This window comes from Aquarana catesbeiana, linkage group LG04 (genome assembly GCF_042186555.1).
Source record: "Aquarana catesbeiana isolate 2022-GZ linkage group LG04, ASM4218655v1, whole genome shotgun sequence".
NCBI lineage: Eukaryota > Metazoa > Chordata > Amphibia > Anura > Ranidae > Aquarana > Aquarana catesbeiana.
Window position 1 is genome coordinate 54,545,705 of NC_133327.1, and position 21,549 is coordinate 54,567,253.

Genomic DNA, 21,549 nt, shown 5'->3' on the forward strand with positions numbered 1-21,549 from the left:
CTGTTTTAGGAGAGGACGCTCAGCAGCTGTTTACACATCTGGATGCTGGAGCACTAGTGTGGGACAAAAGAACACCCTTTTTATTAGGGGGCCCACATAGGTGCTCCAGTGTATACTATAGGGGTGTCTGCATCTGTGAAGCTTGCACAAAACAGGTAAGTATTCAAGCTTTACAAAGGACAAAAACCCACCCTCTCTCTCATACCCCCCCCTCATACCGGGGTCTGTCATCCTGGGAAAGTAGCTGAAATCGTCAGGATATTTCTCACGGATCTCATGGAGCAAAGGCATGTGACAGAATTGGTCACCCTGGAGCAACCAATTCTTGGTCCATGAATTCCTCCCCACCCTGTTCATGGACTGGGCTTGGGTCAAAGTAAGAACCCCAATACCAAGCCCCCGCACAGCACAAACTCTAGGATGAGTACATACACGCAACATGGCTTCAAAACAATAGGCTGGTCAGAACGAAGTAACAGAACACACTGAAGAACAGCAAGGCCTGTGAAGAGCGACCTGGTCTGGTACTGGTACTGCTGGTGGGTACTGCTGACTGGTACTGATGGCTAATACTGCTGGTGGGTACTGGTACTGCTGACTGGTACTGGTACTGATGACTGGTACTGCTGGCGGGTACTGGTACTGCTGGCTGGTACTGATACTCGTGGCTGGTACTGGTACTGCTGGAGGGTACTGCTGGCTGGTACTGGTACTGCTGGTTTATACTGCTGGCTGGTACTAATGACTGGTACGGATGGTGGGTACTGGTACTGCTGGCGGGTACTTCTGGCTGGTACTGCTGGTTTATACTGCTGGCCGGTACTGATGACTGGTATGGATGGTGGATACTGGTACTGCTGACGGGTACTTCTGGCAGGTACTGGTACTGATGAGTGGTACTACTTACTGGTACTGCTGGTTGGTACTGGTACTGATACTGGTGGCTGGTACTGATACTGGTGGCTGCTGTCCCAGATTGCGGGTTCCTGTGTCCCGACCCGCCATCCCCGAGCATAATTGTGACAGAAGCATGCAGTTGCAGTAGAGAGCAGAGCCGATGCTTCCTGTCACAGGCGGAGTACATTTGGTATCACTCCGCCTGTGAAGGAGCTGGTGCTATACAGGAAGCATCGGCTCTGCTTCCTCTAGTGGCGGCTCTTTTATTCGCACTAATGCTCGAAGATGGCGGGTTGGGAACCCACAATCTGGGCTTGCCGACCCTCCATCTCAGAGCAAGACATGGCGGGCCACATCGTAGGGCGCCGCGGGTCAGCGGTTGGGCACACCTGCTCTACATGTTTCACGACACAAGTCGCTTCTTCAGGAGGAATCGACCATAAACATCTATAGAAAAATACATCTATACATCTATAAGTCACAGATAAGGAGAACAATAAAAAAAAGACAGGGAAAACAATTTACAAAGATACAGTGAATTAGATCATTTTGGAGTGTTATAGTCAGGCATACTGTAGCTTACCAGTGGAAGCCCAAGGAGGGGCACCAGTTGGCACAGTTTGAGGCACCCTAAACGTGTAATCCCCCCCACGGCGAACACGGGAGGCACTAAAAGGTTCAATAACTAAAATCAAAAAATATAAGAAATATTCTAATGTGGGTCTATATAATCTATGGAAGGGGACAAACAAGGAACCAGAAAGGAGGGGGAGGTGGGAAGAGGGGGGTGGGCGATGGGAAAGGGGGGGGGGATGAGGAGGAGGGGGAAGGAGAAAAAAAGGGGAAGGGGAGGGGAGGAGAAAAAAAGAGAAGGGGAGTAGAAAGAGAAAAAGAAAAAAAAGGGGGTGGGTGGGTTGGGAAGGAGGGGTGGGGAGGGGAGGGGGAGAAGGGAGGGGAATGGAAGAATAAGGAACAGAGGAATGGGAAGGGGAAAGGGAACATCAATCCAATCAGAAGACTAACCCAGCCGATAGATAGCATGTAAGTAGTATGGCACCCGGGGATCAAGAGCAGAACTTAAAACACAGCCGTGTTCCAAGGAAAGGCAGGTAAACTTGTTTGTAAAAAACGATGTTCAGTGGTCAGACGTGGCCAGCAAAAGGTCCCCTACAGCTGTTGGGCTAAAGAAACAGGTGCAGTAAGTATATATAAAGAAATGGGCCATTAGTTCACATCAAAAATGATGACCATAAAGCGTGACAAATAACAGCAAGGTTCATGAAAACACAGGTTGCTCTGACAGTAACTGAGCAAGTCGGTCTTACCTTTAAATGCCTATAGTGGAGCCTGTCCCCAGGTGGCAGCCACCTAAATGAGGGCCGCCCTAAGCATCCTTTTAAGAGCCTCAAACCCGGCCCACATCACCGGTCCATTCCGCCCACTGCGCATGCGTGATGTGCGCACGCGCGTGACCCTCACAAAGAGATGGCCAAAGGGCCGTCATTGAGGGAAGAAGGGGAGGGAAATCCACAGAATGGAAGCCCACCTCCTAATGGAGAGATGCATGTCCGCTGCTGGGGGGGGTGTAAAGCCGCTGTTACCCTGTTTCCCCGAAAATAAGACCTAGCGTGATTGTCGGTAATGGCTGCAATATAAGCCCTACCCCCCAAATAAGCCCTAGTTAAAGTCCTTGTAGGTCTTCTTTTCAGGGTAGGGCTTATTTTCGGGGAAACAGGGTAGGGCTTATTTGGGGGGTAGGATTTATATTGCAGCCATCACCGTCAATCACGCTAGGTCTTATTTTCGGGGGAAACAGGGTAACCCCATGGCAAATCATGCCTAACAACAAGATTTATACAAGGAAAATCAGTTTAAACAAACAATTAGCAAGGAAATGTTTGTGCCACTGGAGCAATAGTTGCATCCCAGTCAATGCCAAGGCACACACATATGCCAAGCAAATACACACATGTTATTGATGATAGAATCAATTTGTTTCCAGTCATAATCTCGACACAAAGGATCACACACGATTTCATATGGATCCTAAAATTAAATAAAATATACTTATGGAATATGTACTTAAAACATAAATCATAATCAACACTTGTCCTGATTATCAAAGGCACAGATAGGGTGGGAGGGGGCGTTAAAAATGGGGGGGAGTAGGGAGGGAAAATAAGAAGAAAATAAAACAAGAAGCAAGAAGCAAGGGCTCAAAGAACAGTAAACAGAGACTAGGAACAGAAACAAAGCCAAAATCAGGAAATAAGTCGTTCACAGGAAGGGTTTATATGAAAGGGCTTCATTAAGGCCCGGTAGTATGAGGGCATTGAGCCACTCGATCCAGATAGTTTCACGTCTCAGGATCGCCCCCTGTGGGTCTTCAGGAATCACTTCCAGGACCAAAATTTAACAACTTTGGGTTGGAATCTATGGTGTAAACCTATGTGGCGTCCCACCGTGGTAAGTTTGCCATTCGATGAATGGTATAGATGGTCTCCCATTATCTGCCTTAATTCTCTAATGGTCTTGCCTACATAGACTGTATTGCAGGCACAGACCATTAGGTAAACAACTCCCCTTGTGCCACAATTGGTATGTTGAGGGGGAGAGAAGGTTTCCCCATTGTGCAGGATAAAAGCCTTCCTGGATCCATGGGCAACATGGGCAGTCGCTGCACTGGAAAGTACCTCAGGGACCCCCATCACCAGCGGATTCTCCCTATAGTGGCTACTAGTAAGTCTGTCCCTCAATGAGGTTGCTCTATGGAACACCAGTTCCGGATTAGGCCTTACATATTTGCCTAGAACATGATGATCTGTTACAAGATGCCAATGTTCTGACAGTAATGTACGTAGTTGGTTGTAATGTGTAGAGAATTTGGTGACTATTTTGACTGTTTTAGAAGGTTCTACATGATCTAGTCCGTGCAAAGGCCCCCCGTCCCCTGATACACAGTATCCCATATGCCCAATATTTAAGGCTGCGTCGTAACTGCACAGAAGACGGGGATTTCTACAAGTACATTCAGGCGGCTGCTCTACGTGAATGCCTTCTAGCACGGGACTATACCTGCACTAATTTCAGGAAGGCCTATAATAGGGCCTTTGCACGGACTAGATCATCATTTTTATATGGCCCCCCTCGTGTAGAACCATCTAAAACAGTCAAAATAGTCACCAATTTCGCTACTCGTCACAACCAACTATGTACATTACTGTCAGAACATTGGCATCTTTTAACAGATTACCATGTTCTAGGCAAATATGTAAAGCCTAATCCGGAACTGGTGTTTCCATAGAGCAACCTCTTTGAGGGACACTTACTAGTAGCCACTATAGGGAGAATCCACAGGTGATGAGGGTTCCCCGAGGTACCTTCCAGCATGGCCATTGCCCACGTTGCCCAAGGAAGGCACAAATTTTATCCTGCCAAATTTGGAAACCTTCTCTCCCCCTCAACATGCAAATTGTGGCACGAGGGGAGTCGTTTACCTAATGGTCTGTGCCTGCAATGCGTTCTATGTAGGCAAGACCATTAGAGAATTAAGGCAGAGAATGGGAGACCATCTATACCATTCATCTAATGGCAAACTTACCACGGTGGGTCGACACATAGGCTTACACCATAGATTCCAACTCGAAGTTGTTAAATTCCTAGTCCTGGAAATGATTCCAGAAGACCCACGGGGGGGGGGGGGGGGGGATTGGGAACGAGCGATCCTGAGATGTGAAACTACCTGGATCGAGCGGCTCAATGCCCTCATACCACCGGGCCTTAATGAACGCCTTTCATATAAACCCTACCTGTGAATTGCTTATCTCCTGATTCTGGCTTTGTTTCTGTTCCTCGTCTCTGTTTATTGTTCTTTGGGCCCTTGCTTCTTGCTTCCTGTTTTATTTTCTTCTTATTTTCCCTCCCTACTCCCCCCCCCCTTTTTTCCGCCCCCTCCCACCCCATCTGTGCCTTTGATAATCAGGACAAGTGTTGATTATGATTTGGGTTTAAGTACATATTCCATAAGTATATTTTATTTAATTTTAGGATCCATATGAAATCGAGTGTGATCCTTTGTAGTGAGATTATCACTGGAAAAAAAAATAATTTTATCATCAATAACATGTGTGTATTTGCTTGGCATTGACTGGGATGCAACTGTTGCTGCAATCGCTGCTTTGGCACAAACATTTCTTTGCTAATTGTTTAAACTGATTTTCTTTGTATAAATCTTGTTAGGCATGGTTTGCCATGTGATTAACAGCGGCTTGAGGCGTTACACTCCCCCCAGCGGCGGACATGCTTCTCTCCATTAGGAAGTGGCTTCCATTCTGTGGATTGCCCTCCCCTTCTTCCCTCGATGACGGCCCTTTGGCCTTGTCTTATTGAGGGTCACGCGCATGTGCACATTGTACATGTGCAGTGGGCGAGATGGACCCGGTGACGTCGGGCACCGGCACTAGCCGGCGCGGTGATGTGGGACGGGTTGGAGGCTCTTAAAAGGATGCTTAGGGCGGCCCTCATTTAGATGGCTGCCGCCCGGGGATAGGCTCCACTATAGGCATTTAACGGTAAGACTGACTTGCTCAGCTACTGCCAGCGCAACCTGTGTTTTCATGACAGGAAGCTGCTTGGTACTTGCTGTTATTTGTCACACTTTGTGGTAATCATTTTTGATGTGGACTAAAGGCCCATTTCTTTATATATACTTACTGCACCTGTTTCATTAGCCCAACGGCTGTAGGGGACCTTTTGCTGGCCACGTCTGACCACTGAACATCATTTTTTACAAACAAGTTTACCTGCCTTTCCTTGGAACACGGCTTTTTTTTAAGTTCTGCTTTGGATCCCCAGGTGCCATACTACTAACATGCTATCTATCGGGTGGGTTAGTCTTCTGATTGGATTGATTTTCCCTTTCCCCTTCCCAATCCTCTGTTTCTTATTCTTCCCCTTCCCTCCCTTCTTTTCCTCCCTCCTTTCTCCTCCACCCTTTTCCTTTTTCTCCCCCCCTCCCCTCCCCCCTTTTCCTCCCCCTCCCCACCCCTCCTTCCCAACACCCCAATCCCTCCCCCCCTTTTTTTTTTCTCTTCCCCTCCCCTTCTTCTCACCCACCCATCCCTTCCCTCCCCTCCTCTCCCCTCCTCTCCCCTCCTCTCCCCCTCTTTACCCCTCCCAATCCCCCCCTTTTCCCATGGCCCCTCCCCCTCCTTCCCCTCCTTCCTGGTTCCTTGTTTGTCCCCTTAGATTATAAAGACCCACATTTGAATATTTCTTATATTTTTTTATTTCAGTTATTGCACCTTTTAGTGCCTCTGATGTTCGCCGAGGGGGGGGGGATTACCCATTTAGGGTGCCTCAAACTGTGCTGTCTGGTGGCCCTCCTTGGGCTTCCACTGGTAAGCTATGCCTGACTATAACACTCCAAAATAATCTAATTCACTGCATCTATGAAAATTGTACTCCCTATCTTTTTTATTGTTATCATTATCTGTGATTATGTAATTATGAGGCTGTATTTTTCTATACATGTTTATGGTTGATTCCTCCTGAAGAAGTGACTTGTGTCGCAAAAACATGTAGAGGATTATGTTTGGACCTACATTTTCACCCCCCATATACCAGTGGGGTTTATTTGTTCTCTTTTGAACCACTTATATACTGTATGCAATAACCACTTTATGTATTGTTGTACTCAATATTTTTTATCTATGTTCTTTTTTCAATAAATTTATATTTTTTTATATCTATCTTGTTTAAATCCCTGGTACCGAGATAGCCCCTGATACACCCTTTTCCACTATGGGAGTTACATAGCAGGACAAATTGATTCCATTTTTTAAAGGGACAATCCACACAAGGTGATATTGCAGTTATAGGTGGACTTTGCTAGGCTCATGTATGTGTTCGGTTCCTGAGAAAGAGGGTACAGTTTACTACAAATGGTTGGGCTACCTATGCAAAACCAACACACCATAGATTTGAAGTCCAGCTGCAGCTACAAATGATATTATACCAGGTATATTTTCTTTTTCTTTAGGACATCAGTGGGATACTTTATTGCAGTAAACTAGGGGAAAACTTTTCATGACTTCTAACATAGCCAGAGACTAGAAAGTAAAGGAGGGCACCTTGCATTTCTCATATCTTAACCCCAGAGGAGAAACAGACCAAGTGAGCCAATTCAGTTTGGATTGTGATTATCTACTAAGGTATGTTGCTTAAATGTTCTTACTATTATATTTATATGGGAGAAACAACTGATTTTTTGAGTTCTAATACTCTTGACCTATATAAACCAATATCCAGCTAAACCTATAATAAATTTAAAACCATAGAGAAATTGTGTTATACAGTAGTGTGATATTTATCGTATTGCATATAAGCGCTGAATAACAGCCTAGTTTAATCCAGACAATTTGCCCTAACACTCATCTAGAAAAGTGCCCAGATGGTTCTCACCTTGGGGAGGATAAAGCCTCGGAAGTTGGTGTCTTCAGTCACTACACGGGGAAGCCCTATTGGGGCAAGGTCTATATATCTCATAGTCTCATGGATGACGGCATTGGTATACGGCATTTGGAAGCGGTCGGTCATGCTGGGCAGTCTGTCTGTTCCAATGACTGCATCTATCTCTTCCTGTATCCTCTCTAAGAAAAAAAGTAAAACATACCAATGTTTATTCATATGAGAAATTAATAAAAATGTACAGTTGTAATGTATCTAAAATTTCCTGTAGAGTCATTTTTCGTGATCAGTGATTTTTGAATTTAGAAACAGACCAATTTCCTTTTGTTCATTTGTATATTTGGATTCAGAGTCCCCTGATATAAAGAAATCACATAGTTTCAGAATTCCTGAAATCATGATTTGTGAATTGTAGGATTCTTTACCGACTAAACAAGCCATGCAGATATTCAGCAGAAAAAATGCAATTTGCTTATGAGTAAGAAAAAGTCACAGTTATGTAAATCATGATGCCGCGTACACACGGTCGGACTTTTCGTCTACAAAAGTCCGACAGCCTGTCCGACATACTTCCGACGTACCTTCGGCGGACTTGCGGCAGACTTTCTTACGAACGGACTTGCCTACACACGACCACACAAAAGTCCGACGGATTCGTACGTGATGACGTACACCGGACTAAAATAAGGAAGTTCATAGCCAGTAGCCAATAGCTGCCCTAGCATGGGTTTTTGTCCGTCGGACTAGCACACAGACGAGCGGATTTCGGGGTCCGTCGTACTTACGACGTAAAGATTTGAAGCATGTTTCAAATCTAAAGTCCGTCGGATTTGAGGCTAAAAAAGTCAGTTGAAAGTCCGGAGAAGCCCACACACGATCGGATTACCAGCCAGCTTTAGTCCGTCAGCGTCCGTTGGACTTTTGTAGACGAAAAGTCCGACCGTGTGTACGCGGCATGATACCTGTGCAGTTCTTGACTGTGTTCACAAATGTCTGACACAGAAAACCCTTACTGCAACCTTTTACCTTGTGACTTGTTACAAAGTTACACTGTGCAGTCTGATCACTGGGGGAGAGGAAATACTTCCTCTTGCAGCCGACTGATGACATAATTTATAATTAGGCATACGTATTGGAGTTCAGCTCAAGGATTGATTTTTAGTAAAAAAAAAAAAAAAAAAGGAATATAGGAATGTTAGGAATGTAGATTCTGAAAGGCCTACTTGTAAGTGGTTGTAAAGTCATCAGATGCATGTTTTTTAATGCATTCTATGCATTAGGATAAACGCCTTCTGTGTGCAGCAGCCCCTCTCAGCCTCCTAATAATTACCTGAGCCCCATCTCGATCCAGCAATGTTGCACGAGAGACTCGGCTGTCCGGGACTCTCCCTCCTGATGGGCTGAGACAGCAGCGAAGCGCCATTGGCTCCTGCTGCTGTCAAAGTCAGTGAGCCAATGAGGAGTGAGAGGGGGCAGGGCCAGGCCATAGCTCTGTGTCTGAATGGACACAGGGAGCTGTGACTTGGCTTGGGTGCCACCATAGCAAGCTGCTTACTGTGGGGGCACTCAACAGGAGGGAGGGGCCAGGAGCACCAAAGAGGGACTCGAGAAGAGGAGGCTCTGGGCTGCTCTGTGCAAAACCACTTCACAGAGCAGGTAAGTATAACATGTTTGTTATTTTTAACAAGAACAAAACAAGGCTTTAGTGTTACTTTAAGTTTTTTTTTTCCACTGCTGTCCCTTTCCAACTACTTCTGGTTTAGAGGGCATTTACAAAAACTTTGTTGAATAAAGCCAGCAAAATTTCATATGCTCCTTGTACAAGGAAAGTTCTTATAAGATCTTATCTCGCTGGTATTACACCCCTGAGCACCCTCTTCACTTCTAACCTGTATTGGAGGTGTGGAGTGGAGCTGGGTACCTTAATTGGATATGCTCCAATATTGTGACATTTTGAAACACTTAAAACCATGTGTGCAAGTTAGCCATTAAAAGTCACTTGTCATATGTCTTTGAGATCATCTTGTAAAGGCTGATGCGTTTCACGGGAAAACCCTGCTTCATTAGAAGCTCAGATCTCAATATAAAATTGCTGTAACAGTACACGTAGATAGATTATCATTAAAGAAATTTATACAGAATCTCAAAAATACATATTATAGATCCATATCAAATATCATAATAAATTAATGATATTTCATCTTTATCATACCCATTCTGGATGGATAAGAGGATGAAGAAAACGCAAAAAATGCATTTATGTAAAACAACCTGAAATAGAAAAAAAAAGAAATAATAATAAATAATAAAGAAAATGTTCACCTTTAAGTAGGCTGATAAGGGAATGGTTGGTGGTATATATCTACTGGAACCATGAGTAGAAACCAATTCCAAAAAATGCTATGTATAAAAGAGAAGGAGAAAAGGGAAGAAGAGAAGGGGAAGGGGGAGAAGGGAAGAGGGGAGAGGGGAAGGGGAGGAGGGAAAAAGAGGGGAGGAAAAGGAGAGGGGAGAGGGAAAGGGAAAAAGGGGAAGAGAAAGAGAGGGATAAAAGAGGAAAAGGGGGGGGGGAAAGGGTGGTCAATGGGGTTCAGGGGGTAAAGGGAAAGAGGAGGGAAGGTAGGGGAAGGGAGAAAAAGGAGGGGAAGACTTGCAACGAAGAGAATGCGAATATGCAGTCCAGCTAGGTAAAAAATGGGGGAAAGAGCACCTATAAAGGCCTTTATTTTGACAGATATTCTGTGCTCTTTCCCTCTGTTCCCCATTTTTTACCTAGCTATTTAGCCTGTGAACTTCATACTCCAATTCTCTTGGTTGCAAATCTTTTTAATTTACACAAAATTAAGATCATCTATGCTATGATAGGTAGGATTTCTAGATCCCTGACACCCGCTTTGAATTTGGTTCCCTTTTTTTCTATTTTCTGTCCTAAAATTTTTCTACACTCCCCTTTCCCCTTTTTCCTAGTCTCTCCTATCTTCCCTCAAGTCTCCTCCCCTTTTCTTTTCCACCAACTTTTTCCTCCTTTTTTCTCCCTTCCCCCCTCTCCCTTTCCCACCTACCCCCCCTTCACGTTCTCATTATCCCTATTTCCTCATCCCCCCATTTCCTTTCCCTTCCCCCCCTTTTTCCATCTTTCTTCCCCTTTTTCCCTCCCCCTTCTCATTTTCCTCTTTTCCTCCCCTCTTTTTCCCCACCTAACCCCCCCCCCCCCCCCGCCCCACCTCCCTCATTTTCCTTCCTCTTCTTTTCTCTAATTTTCCCTGTTCTCCTTCTCTTTTATACATGAGTAGTATGAATAAATATTGGACTTTACACTGACATATATATAATTTCTTTCTGATGTTTAGCATTTAGCTTTGGAATTGGTTTCTGCTCATGGTCCCGGCATATTTATACCACTAACCATTCCCTTGTCAGCCTACTTAAAGGTGAAGATTTTCTTTATGTTTTTATAATTAAGGTTGTTTCACATAAACATATTTTTTTTGCACTATTTTCTTTATCCCTTTTCCCCCACCCTCTTCTCTATCCAGTATGGGTATGATAAAGATGAAATGTCATTTATTCATTATGATGTTTGATATGTGGCGTATATGTATTTTTGAGATTCTGTATATTAATGATAATCTGTGTACTGTTACAGCACTTTTATATTGAGATCCTAGGTCCTGATGGTTTCCCGTGAAACATGTCGACCTTTTCAAGCTAATCTCGAGGCCATATGAACAGTGACTTCAGATGGCTAACTTGAACACATGGTTTTAAGTCTTTTTAACAATTTGCCGCCCGCCATATAGCAAAATGACGGCAGCAAAGTGGTTTAGTTATAACAGAGCCGACGCGCACCCGCGGGGGCGTTGCAGTGTGTCGATCAAAGGTGCTGTGTGCCTGTCTGACACACCGCAACTCCGATCATGGTATGAAGCCTCTGACAGAGGCTTCATACCAGATAATCAGCTGTGACCAATCACAGCTGATCATTGTGTGAACCAGGAAGTGCCGGTAAACGGCTTTCCTCGGTTCACACTGATAGGGAGAGCCGCCGATCAGGGGGGTCTGTGCTGATAATCAGCACATTGATTATCAGCACAGCCCCCATCAAAAGGTGCCCATCAGCTGCCAATCAATGTCCATTGCCTGCCAGCCTGTCCCCCTTTATAAAGTGCAGATCAGTGCCCACAACAGTGCCCAAAAAAGTGCCAATCAGGACCCCATCAGTAATGCCTGTCAATGCCCCAAAGTGCCAATCAGTGCCATTCAGTAAAGCCTGTCAGTAGCTCCTCATCAGTGCTGCCATCCAGTGCCACCTATCAGTGCCCACCAGTGTCCATCAGTTATTATTTTCAAAATTGCCGCTCTTTTTTCGTTTACAGCGCAAAAATTAAAAACCGCAGAATACCACCAAAAGAAAGCTTTATTTGTGGGAAGAAAATGACAAACATTTAGTTTGGGGACAGTGTTGCATGACCGCACAATTGTCATTCAAAGTGCAACAGCACTGAAAGCTAAAAATTGTCCTGGGCAGGAAGGGTGGAAAGTGCCTGGTATTGAAGTGGTTAATAAATATGTTTGTTATATTTCTGTGTATGTGCTTTGGTATGTGTCAGCTCAACCACATCTTCCACTGTTTTGTTGCTCTGGACTATCTTACCTAAGTTTTATGTGTTGATCTTATCTTTACCTCTGGCATCTTGCTATTCTGACTTTAGAAGTGAAAGGTCCACTTTGAGTGTTAGGCATCCTGATGTAGCACCCTGGTGTTTAGGCAGGGTTGCGAAAAAAATTTAGTTTGCCAGGTGGCAATCATCCTGGTTAATTGTTAGAAGATCCACTAATTCTTTCCTAAGTCTATATTTGCTGCACCCCTCTCTTCTGTCACTAGGTGCACTGCTGCTGGTGACATTAGATTGACAAGGGCATAGCAAGGTCAGATTATGAGTGGATGGGGTGTCTTGGCAAATTGGAAGGGGTTTCTTTAGTCCCTTGGCCTGCTAGGAGAGCCCATTTATTTGGGTGGAGTCAGGTGATCAGTGTTCTGGGCTACCTGGAAGGCTGTCTTGGTGGATGTGTGTTATGTCGTCCCGGGCTGCTAGGCCAGAAACCTGAAGCCTATCCCTGGGACACCTGGCTGCTAGGCTGCCTGAGGCCTATCCAGGAGCAGGAGAAGCAGCGTAGGATTGAGACATCAGGATTGGAGTCCAACCGAGTTGCAAAGGTTCAGCCAGATGCAGAACCAGTCGTGGCTGGAGGTAAAGGGGAAGCAGTTGCCACTAAGGGACCAGCCACCTTATTACCAGAGTCTACTTTGAGTAAGCCTATAGAAGTACCAGGGCAGACTTCTCACCAGCCGGGGATGGTGAAGAAGTGGGAAAAAGCTTCAGTGAGTGCCAAGCCAGGGACCCAATGGGTTAGCAGAGATAATGCTTGAGGAGTATACAGCAGGTTAGCCATGGAAGAGCTCAGGGGATCCATTGACGACTGGGATCTGAAAGTCTAGTGAGAGACTGGAAGCTCAGTGAATGAAGACCTACAGTGGGATACTGTGAGATAAGAACAGAACTATCTGGTGTTACCAAGAGTTATGTGTGAATATCTCTATTGACTGTTATAAGTTCAGTTACCATAGGAGACACCGGTCCTACCAATACAGAAGTTGCTTTCGGCTGGAGGCTTTCAACTGTATAGCTGTCTACCTATTGTGTCTCGGAGTCTGCCAATTACTATTACATCTGCTTAAGGGTGTCCTGGTCCTCATCCTCTCTCCCACAGTTCTTGTTAAGAGACGATAAATCTCTTTTGTTCCCGTTCAAAAAGTAACTGGCGCCCAATCCTTTCATCTTGCATTACACCCACCATGCCTCGTAACCTACTTTACCAAGAAGGATGTCAGCTCTCCCGGACTCTAGAGGCCACCGTTAGGCCTCTAGAGGTCCGGGAGGCCACTACACTTATATTCACTCATGATTAATTAACGAACTTCCACCCTCACCGTTATAACAGTATAAATTTGAGCACCCTTAAGGGGTCAGCACGTTGCAGGGGTGATTCTTTCTACAAGTGATATGCACTTCAAGCTCTACACTTCAGAGATTTCACAAAGCGAACATACATAGCAAACTGCACTGGAAAGCACCTAACAGGCTGCAGGTGACCCTGTCTCTTTATTCAGCTCTCCTTCCACTCTGAAACATGTTCTCTCTACCACTCCTTCTGACAGTTGTGTCCTCTCTCCTCAAAATCTCTTACCTTCACCCCTCTTCTCCACCCCACTGCTTATACATATCACCCTGCCTTCTGTCCTTTCCCTGTTACTGCTCCTACCAACTCTTGCTCATTCTACAGCCATATACTGATTAAATCTCCAGTACTCTGAGGCATGCCCCTTCATATAAATCACACTCCAACATTTCCTCTCTCACCCTCCTGCTTCCCCTAACCTCTGGTGACATATCCCCAAACCCTGGGCCTCCATCATCTATCTTTGCCCGGTGCTCCCATCTATCTACACCCTCTGGCAGCAGCCGCAACCCACAGAACCTAGTCTCTATTCCTCTTCTTCCCAAAACCAACTTGCCCTTCTCCTGTGCCCTCTGGAATGCATGCTATGTCTGTAACAAACTCACCGCCCTCCACGACCTCTTTATCACAAATTTCTTTAACCTACTTGCCATTACCGAAATCTGGCTTCGTGAATCAGATACTACTTCTCCTACTTTCCTCTCCCATGGTGGCCTTCTCTGGACTCACTCGCCCAGACCAAGTGGACGGAAGGGAGTTGGAGTGGGAACCCTTCTAGCCCCATGCAGCACCTATCAGGTACTTCACCTAGCTCCCTCTCTGACACTCTCCTCTTTTGAGGCACATTGCATTAGTCTAGTCTCCCCTATTTCTCTAAGAATTGCTGTCATCTACCGGCCCCCTGGACCAGTATCAAACTTCCTTGATGACTTCTCTGCCTGGCTACCCTACTTTCTCTCTTCTGAAATCCCCACAATTATTCTCTGTGACTTCAACATACCTGTGAACATTAACACTACTATTATTTCTAAACTTCTCAGTCTAACCTCATCTCTTGACCTGAAGCAATGGATACAGGCTCCTACTCACTCCAATGGCAAAACCTTTGATCTTGTCTTCTTCTATCTGTACACTCCGTGCAACCCCTCTAACAATTCTCTCCCACTTTTTGATCACCACCATATTCGTTTTGTTCTCTCCCTGTCTTCCACCTTTTCTCCCTCCAACCGACTTCAAACAATATAAATCTAGCCTCCTAAAATACTATTCCTGCCTCCATACTGCCAAACAGACGTATTTTATCACACTCATTAACACCTTCTCATCCAGTCAACGTCAACTCTTCTCTACCTTTAACACTTCACTCTGTCCACCACTGCCTACACCCTCTAATTCACTCACTGCCCAGGAGATCGGCAATCACTTCAAAAATAAGATTGATACAATTCCTGAGGAGATCTCCAATGCGCAGAAACCTCCCCCACTCAACACCCCATGTCCACAGATACAATCATTACTTCCCTCATTCAACCCTGCTAGTATTAACGAGGTTGCTAAAGTTTTATCTAACACTCATCTAACCACCTGCCCCCTGGATCCTGCACCCTCGCAAATGCTATGCTCACCCTCTAACTCGATTCTGCACTCTCTAACTCACATTTTCAACCTCTCCCTCTCTTGTGGCATCTTCCCAAACTCTTTAAAACATGCGCTAGTTATCCCCATACTTAAAAATTCCTAACTGGACCCCACCAATCTTAACAACCTATGCCCCATCTCCTTACTCACCTTCTCCTCCAAACCTCTTGAAAGACTGGTCTACAACCAACTAAGCGACCATCTGACCATGAACAAACTTCTTGATCCCCTTCAGTCTGGTTTCACCTTCAACATTCCATGGATTCTTCTCCCCTAAACTCACAAATTAACTACTAACGGCTAAAACCAACAGACACTATTCTGTACTACTTCTCATGGACCTCTCTGCTGCCTTTGACACAGTGGACCACCCCCTCCTCAAAAAAAAACTCCACTCCTTTGGTCCCTGTGACTGTACTCTTTGCTGGTTCTCATCCTACCTATCCCACTGCTCCTTCAGTGTCACTTACAACTCTACTTCCCCCTCTTCTCTTCCTTTCTCTGCCGGGGTCTCCCAAAGTTCTGTTCTTGGACCTCTCTTTTTCTCAATCTACACCACTTCCCATGGCTTTCAATATCATCTCTTCGCTGATGACACCCAAATCTATCTCTCCACCCCCCCCAGCTCTCTCCATCTGTCTCCTCAAGCATCACCAACTTAACAGACATATCAGCCTGGATGTCACATCACTTCCTCAAACTCAATCTATCCAAAACCGAGCTCATGATATTTCTTCCCCCACGTGCCACTTCTCCTGATTTCTCTGTCAATATCAACGGCTCAACTATCAACTTGTCCCCCCCACACCAAGGTCCTAGGTGTTATCCTGGATCCAAACTAACCTTTTGGCCCAACATCATTTCGCTATCTAAATTTGCCACCTCAACCTCCAACATCTCCAAGATACGCCCCTTCCTAACCAATGTCACCACAAAGCTTCTGTTTCACTCCCTGCTCATCTCTCGCCTCGATTACTGCAACTCCCTCCTCATTGGCTTACCTCTAAATAGGCTATCCCCACTTCAGTCCATCATGAACGCTGCTGCCAGGTTCATCTACCTCACAAACCGCTCAGTGTTTGCTATACCCCTCTGCCAATCCCTCCATTGGCTGCCACTCAACCAACAAATTCAATTCAAGATACTAACTATAACTTACAAAGCCATCCACAACCTGGCCCCCAGCTACATCACTAACCTGGTCTCCAAATTCCAACCTAATCGTTTTCTTCGCTCCTCCCAAGACCTCCTGCTCTCTAACTCCATTTTCACATCATCCCATGCTCACCTTCAGGACTTCTCCAGAGCCTCTCCCATCCTCTGGAATGCTCCACCCCAATCTGTCTGACTTTCTCCTACTTTGTCCACTTTCAGACGATCCCTGAAAACTCATCTCTCCTGAGAAGCCTATCTGGCCCCTACCTAACAACTGTACATTTATTTTCTCCATCAGCACACCCCCCATAGTTATTACCTCTTGTATCTCTTGACCTTTCCTCTTAGATTGTAAGCTCAAGGCCTCTGATTCCAACTGTATTAAAATGTATTGTACTTGTGCTGTCTACCCTCAAGTTGTAAAGCGCTGTGTAAACTTTTGGCGCTATATAAATCCTGTATAATAATAATACAGTATATGCTGAATAAATTGTTCAGTGTTATATTTCTATTCTCTGTCTGTACCATACACAAAGGTATACACAAAATCCCATTCCTTTACATTTTCTATATATTGATTGCATAAGGGATGATACCTCAACATTGCACCCCCATACACAATATATTCTTTCTTCTACCTCTAGAATACAGTACACCACATAACAATACAGTTAACTCAAATAAATTCACTCAGCGATATGATGACTAATCAGAAATGCAGCACCTGAGTTTGCAAACTCACAGATAATCTGCTGCATCCTGACCTCCTATACTATCTCCTAGGGGTGCCTCTCCCAAATTTGAAGGAACCAATTTCTAGCCCATATTCTGACTTTAGCAAAATGCCTGGTAGTGAAGCATTGGAAACATACTTCACCCTGACAGTGGAAACTACTTAACCACTTGCTTACTGGGCACTTAAACCCCCCTCCTGCCCAGACCAATTTTCAGCTTTCATCGCTGCTGCACTTTGAATGCCAATTGCACGGTCATACAACACTGTACCCAAATTACATTTTTATCATTTGTTTCACACAAACTGAGCTTTATTTTGGTGGTATTTAATCACAGCTGGGATTTTTATTTTTTGCTAAACAAACAAAAAAAGATGGAAAATTTTGAAAAAAAAATAATCACGTTTCATAGTTTGTTATAAAATTTTGCACGTGGTAAGGGGTTGGGATCGACCCCTTACTCCGATCTGTGATCCCCGCAGGCCGCTCTGGCATGGGAGGATGTCAATAGACTCCCTCCCAGCAAAGCAGGTCTGCGCTGTAGCCGTCATTCGGCTATAGCGTGGATCTGAAGAAGTTAATAACATTGGAATGTGCAATCGATGGAGCACTTGTTAGTCAAAACTCATAACATCTTGGACATCTTTAATGCTGTGTAGGAACTTTGGGAACTAATTAAGCAAGAACTTAGAGGGAAATTGTGTGTAGACTTCCTAATATATGAACCTTCATGGCTGGACACCTAACTGTTGGCAATTGTAGTTCCTATTCTAGCCAGCTGGTAGTGCCTTGCTACCTTGGGGATAGAGTAGAATCCTAAGGGGAATGGTGTTCCTCTGCAGCCTTCGTAGGTGTGACAGGCAGATATCTAAATGCATGTTGCAACTCCCAGTGGCCATTTTTTTTTTTTTAAACAAGAGCGTGTTTATTGACTGTCAGAGAAAGAAAACAACAACAGTACATATACGGAATACATTTGTTCCAATGATACAAATAATCAAGGTACACTTGTACACACTGAGGAAGAAAAAAAAAGAAAAAAGATTTTGTTAGGTATGGTTTTCATTACATCAGAGGGTCATACTTGTGATAATGTCCTTGGGTACATTGCGCTAAGTATCATTAAATTCTCCCCTTATTTCCCCAGCCATATCTAAGTGTCTTAGTGGTATTTCAATTAACATTAAGGAATAAACAGCGCATTATAAGTATTGCTTGCATCAGGTAATCTCTCATTTATGTAGTTATTCAATACAGGTTTCACTGGAGTTGAGCCACCTATCCCAGATTCTGTTATACTTGGCCGGGCACCCTCTATGTCTATATAATACTTGCTTATACGGCAGTGTTTTGTTTACTTCAGCAATCCAGGCTCGAACTGTGGGAGGATTTACCCTCTTTCAGTATCTGGCAATCGCTTTCCTGGCACAGAACAAGGTTTCGTATAGGAAAGTTGCCAGATACTTTTCAGTATCAGCATCTGGCAATATACCTAGTAGGCATGTTTTGGGATCAAGTTGTAGGGGTGAGCCCATGTGGTCATGTAAAAATTTGATAACCTGTGTCCAGTAGTGCTGAATGTTTGGACATTCCCATATTAAATGAACAAACGAACATGGGTTAGCTAAGCACCCTGGGCAGTTTGGGTCCTGGTCACGTGAGAATTTGACCAGCTGTGTGGGGGTAAGGTAGGCTTTGTGGATAATATATAATTGAGTCAAACGGTCTGATAGTGTCGGGGATGATTTCTTAACATTCTCCAATGCCTCCTCCCAGTCCGAGTCTTCTATTGGGCCTATGTCCTCTTCCCACCTATTTTTAGCTCTATCTATAATTCTGGCTACTGATCGCGCCCTTATGATGTTATAGAGGTTGGATATCAGTTTAGCTGGCTCTTCGCCTGTGATCACTTCAACTATTGGTAACGTTTGTGTGTTGGGGAATCCATCTGTGAATTGGGCCCGTAGAGCATGTCTTAGTTGCATATAGTTAAACAGCATATGTGCGGGTAAATCAAATTCCTCTCTAAGTGCTTGGAAATGTCTCACCCCTAGAGGCGTAAGTACCTGAAATAGGTATATGATTCCCTTAGTGGCCCACAGTGTAGCAGCTGGTATGTGCAATAGTTCTTGTAGTTGGCGGTTATGCCATAAGGGTGTATGCGAGTGGTAGAAATCAGCTCCAGTTAAATTAAGCGCAATCTCCCAAATTCTTTTATGTTGATGTAGCATGTGGTTCTGAGTCATTCCTCTACCCGTGCCTTCCTTGCCTCTAAATATTACTTGCAGAGGAGAATGTATATTCTTATTTGGTTCTCTACATACTAAAGTTTGGTATCTATCTTTGTCAGTTTTATGTAGATGAAAAAGGTGTGAAATCTATGCAGCTATATAGTATGTATGTAAGTCCGGGAGAGCAGCTCCTCCGGCGGTGGTGGGGTTTTTTAGGGTATTCCAGGCTAGCTTGTGTCTGTTGGATCCCCATATGAAGGAGTTAACTATCTGGTCTAGGGCTTTGAAAATTTTTAGGGGGATAAGTACTGGGGAGTTCCACAGTATATAGAGAAATTTTGGGAGCAGAATCATTTTAAAAAGGTTGATTCTCCCCATCACTCCCAGTGGGAGTCTAGTCCAGGTTTGTGTACGGGATTTCAAGTATGTAAATAAGGGTTCTATATTGTTGACGATAAAATCCTTGGGATCTCTAGTAATTAATACGCCTAAATATTTGAAAGATGCAACTCTTAGCAATGGAAGGGAGGCTGATCGGCGCGTGGGTGGTGTTAGATCTAGGGGCATAATTTGCGACTTAGACCAGTTCATACTTAGTCCGGAGTGTTAAGAGGGGGGAATTGTGGGACTTTATATGAGGCCAGGGCATCCGCCGTAGGTGGCCTCCATCCCTATTTGAATAAACAAAAAAAAGGAGGAGAAGTTGGGACTTTATATGAAGCATGCGGCCGAATAGAACAACATGAGCAGAGAATGACTGGTGGGTGTACAGAAATAATGATAGTTAGCCCAGTCACATAGTGCTATGGCATGTACATAGTAACATAACATGAACCAGTATCCTGATTATACCATTTATTAGATATAGCAATCATATCGTAACAAAAATAACATAGGTAACATGAGTGGTACATGACATTAACAACATAATAAAAGGAGAGGGCGGCCACCAGATATACATTTCTGTGTTCACGCATTATAATAAGTTCATAAAGTAATTGGTAAAGGCCAATATGGAAAAGTAAAATCATAAACATATGGTAGAATATCACTCTTGGATGAAATTGGTATTAAGGGCATCTCTATAGCTCGACGCGTTTCATGGATACCTCCAATCTTCAGGAGCAGATGCAATAATCTATAAACATAACATATGATAAGTTGGTAAAACTGGCCGATTGAACAAAGGGGAATTGCCACATACAGGGGCTAGAGAGGAAAGGAGAGCAGAAATATTGATGAATGGTAACGATGTTGAAAATATATGGCACCCGTAGACAACTTACAATTGAGCTGTGATGGCATGCGACGGCGCAATGGGCCCGGGCCCGCTGGGGAACAAGCATCCTCCCGGGAGCTGAGGCGGCACAACCCATGGACAAGAGTGAGGAAATAACGTGTGGGAGGGAGATAACTGAGGGGTGACAGCCCAATTACCTGGAAGGTAAAGAGTGTAAACAAAAAAGTAAAATAATATAAAAATAAAAATAATATAAATAATAATAAAAATAAAAATAATAAAAATGGTAAAAAAAGAGGGGTAATACTGATGTATGTTGGAAAAAAGGGGTGATAAAAGGTGGGGAAGATCACATGATAATTCATGATGGTATACCAGTAATAACTATAGTATAGGTGTTGTAACAAAAGTAGGGTGATCTAAGTGATAAGATGTCAGATGGTGCTCCATAATAGTGCAGTAATGATAAAAAATGCACTGGCTACTAATCAAACTACCAAAAAATGTATAGGTGTATATGGGGATGGTGTAGAAGGGTGATTACCTGAATATAGCGTGAGTAACCGTGTGGCCTGACCGGTGATGCTGTAGCGGTAGACACCGCTCAACAGGGATCCAACCATTCCACACGGGGTGGAGTGTAGATGTAGTCCCAGGTGTCCAATGGGTGTCCGCCAACGTCACGCAGGACGGCTGACTGGGGGAGGGGGCATCCGTACCTGAGCGGAAAACGCCCGCCCGGCATAAGGCGCCAAATTTCCCCACCAAGAGCCGCCCAGATAGAAACAGCGGCACGCGGCGTCATGACGTCATCGCGACGTCACGCGCGGGACCCTGAGTGCGTGGCGTCGATGCGCAGTGAGGACATCAACCCGATCGCCCGCGTCAACTAGGGCGGAGGGGGAAGGGGAGGATCCCAAGTGCGCATCGCAGCTCCCGGGAAGGAAAACCCCCAAAGTGGTGCCCAACGGCCCAGTCCACCATCACACACAACCACAGACATCAAGAAGGAGTGTATCCATCTGGGAACATAGCAGAGTAATTAAATAAAGTCTCTCTCCAAACCCCTCAGGAATACAAACTATTGGCCAGAAACTTCAAGAGAGATATATAGTATTAATTGTAATAAATAAGCTAATAATGGACAATACCAAGAATTGGGAAT

General features: G+C 44.5%; 1 protein-coding gene across 1 annotated transcript in view; it reads right to left on the bottom strand.

Moving 5' to 3' along the window:
* The window catches only part of LOC141139255 (cytochrome P450 2G1-like), a 143,252-nt gene that overhangs the window by 32,049 nt on the left and 89,654 nt on the right, over window positions 1-21,549 (bottom strand). Inside the window, exon 8 of the mRNA XM_073625212.1 lies at window positions 7,360-7,547. Within this exon, the coding sequence (XP_073481313.1) occupies window positions 7,360-7,547 (188 nt within the window). The remainder of the gene's footprint in view (window positions 1-7,359; window positions 7,548-21,549) is intronic.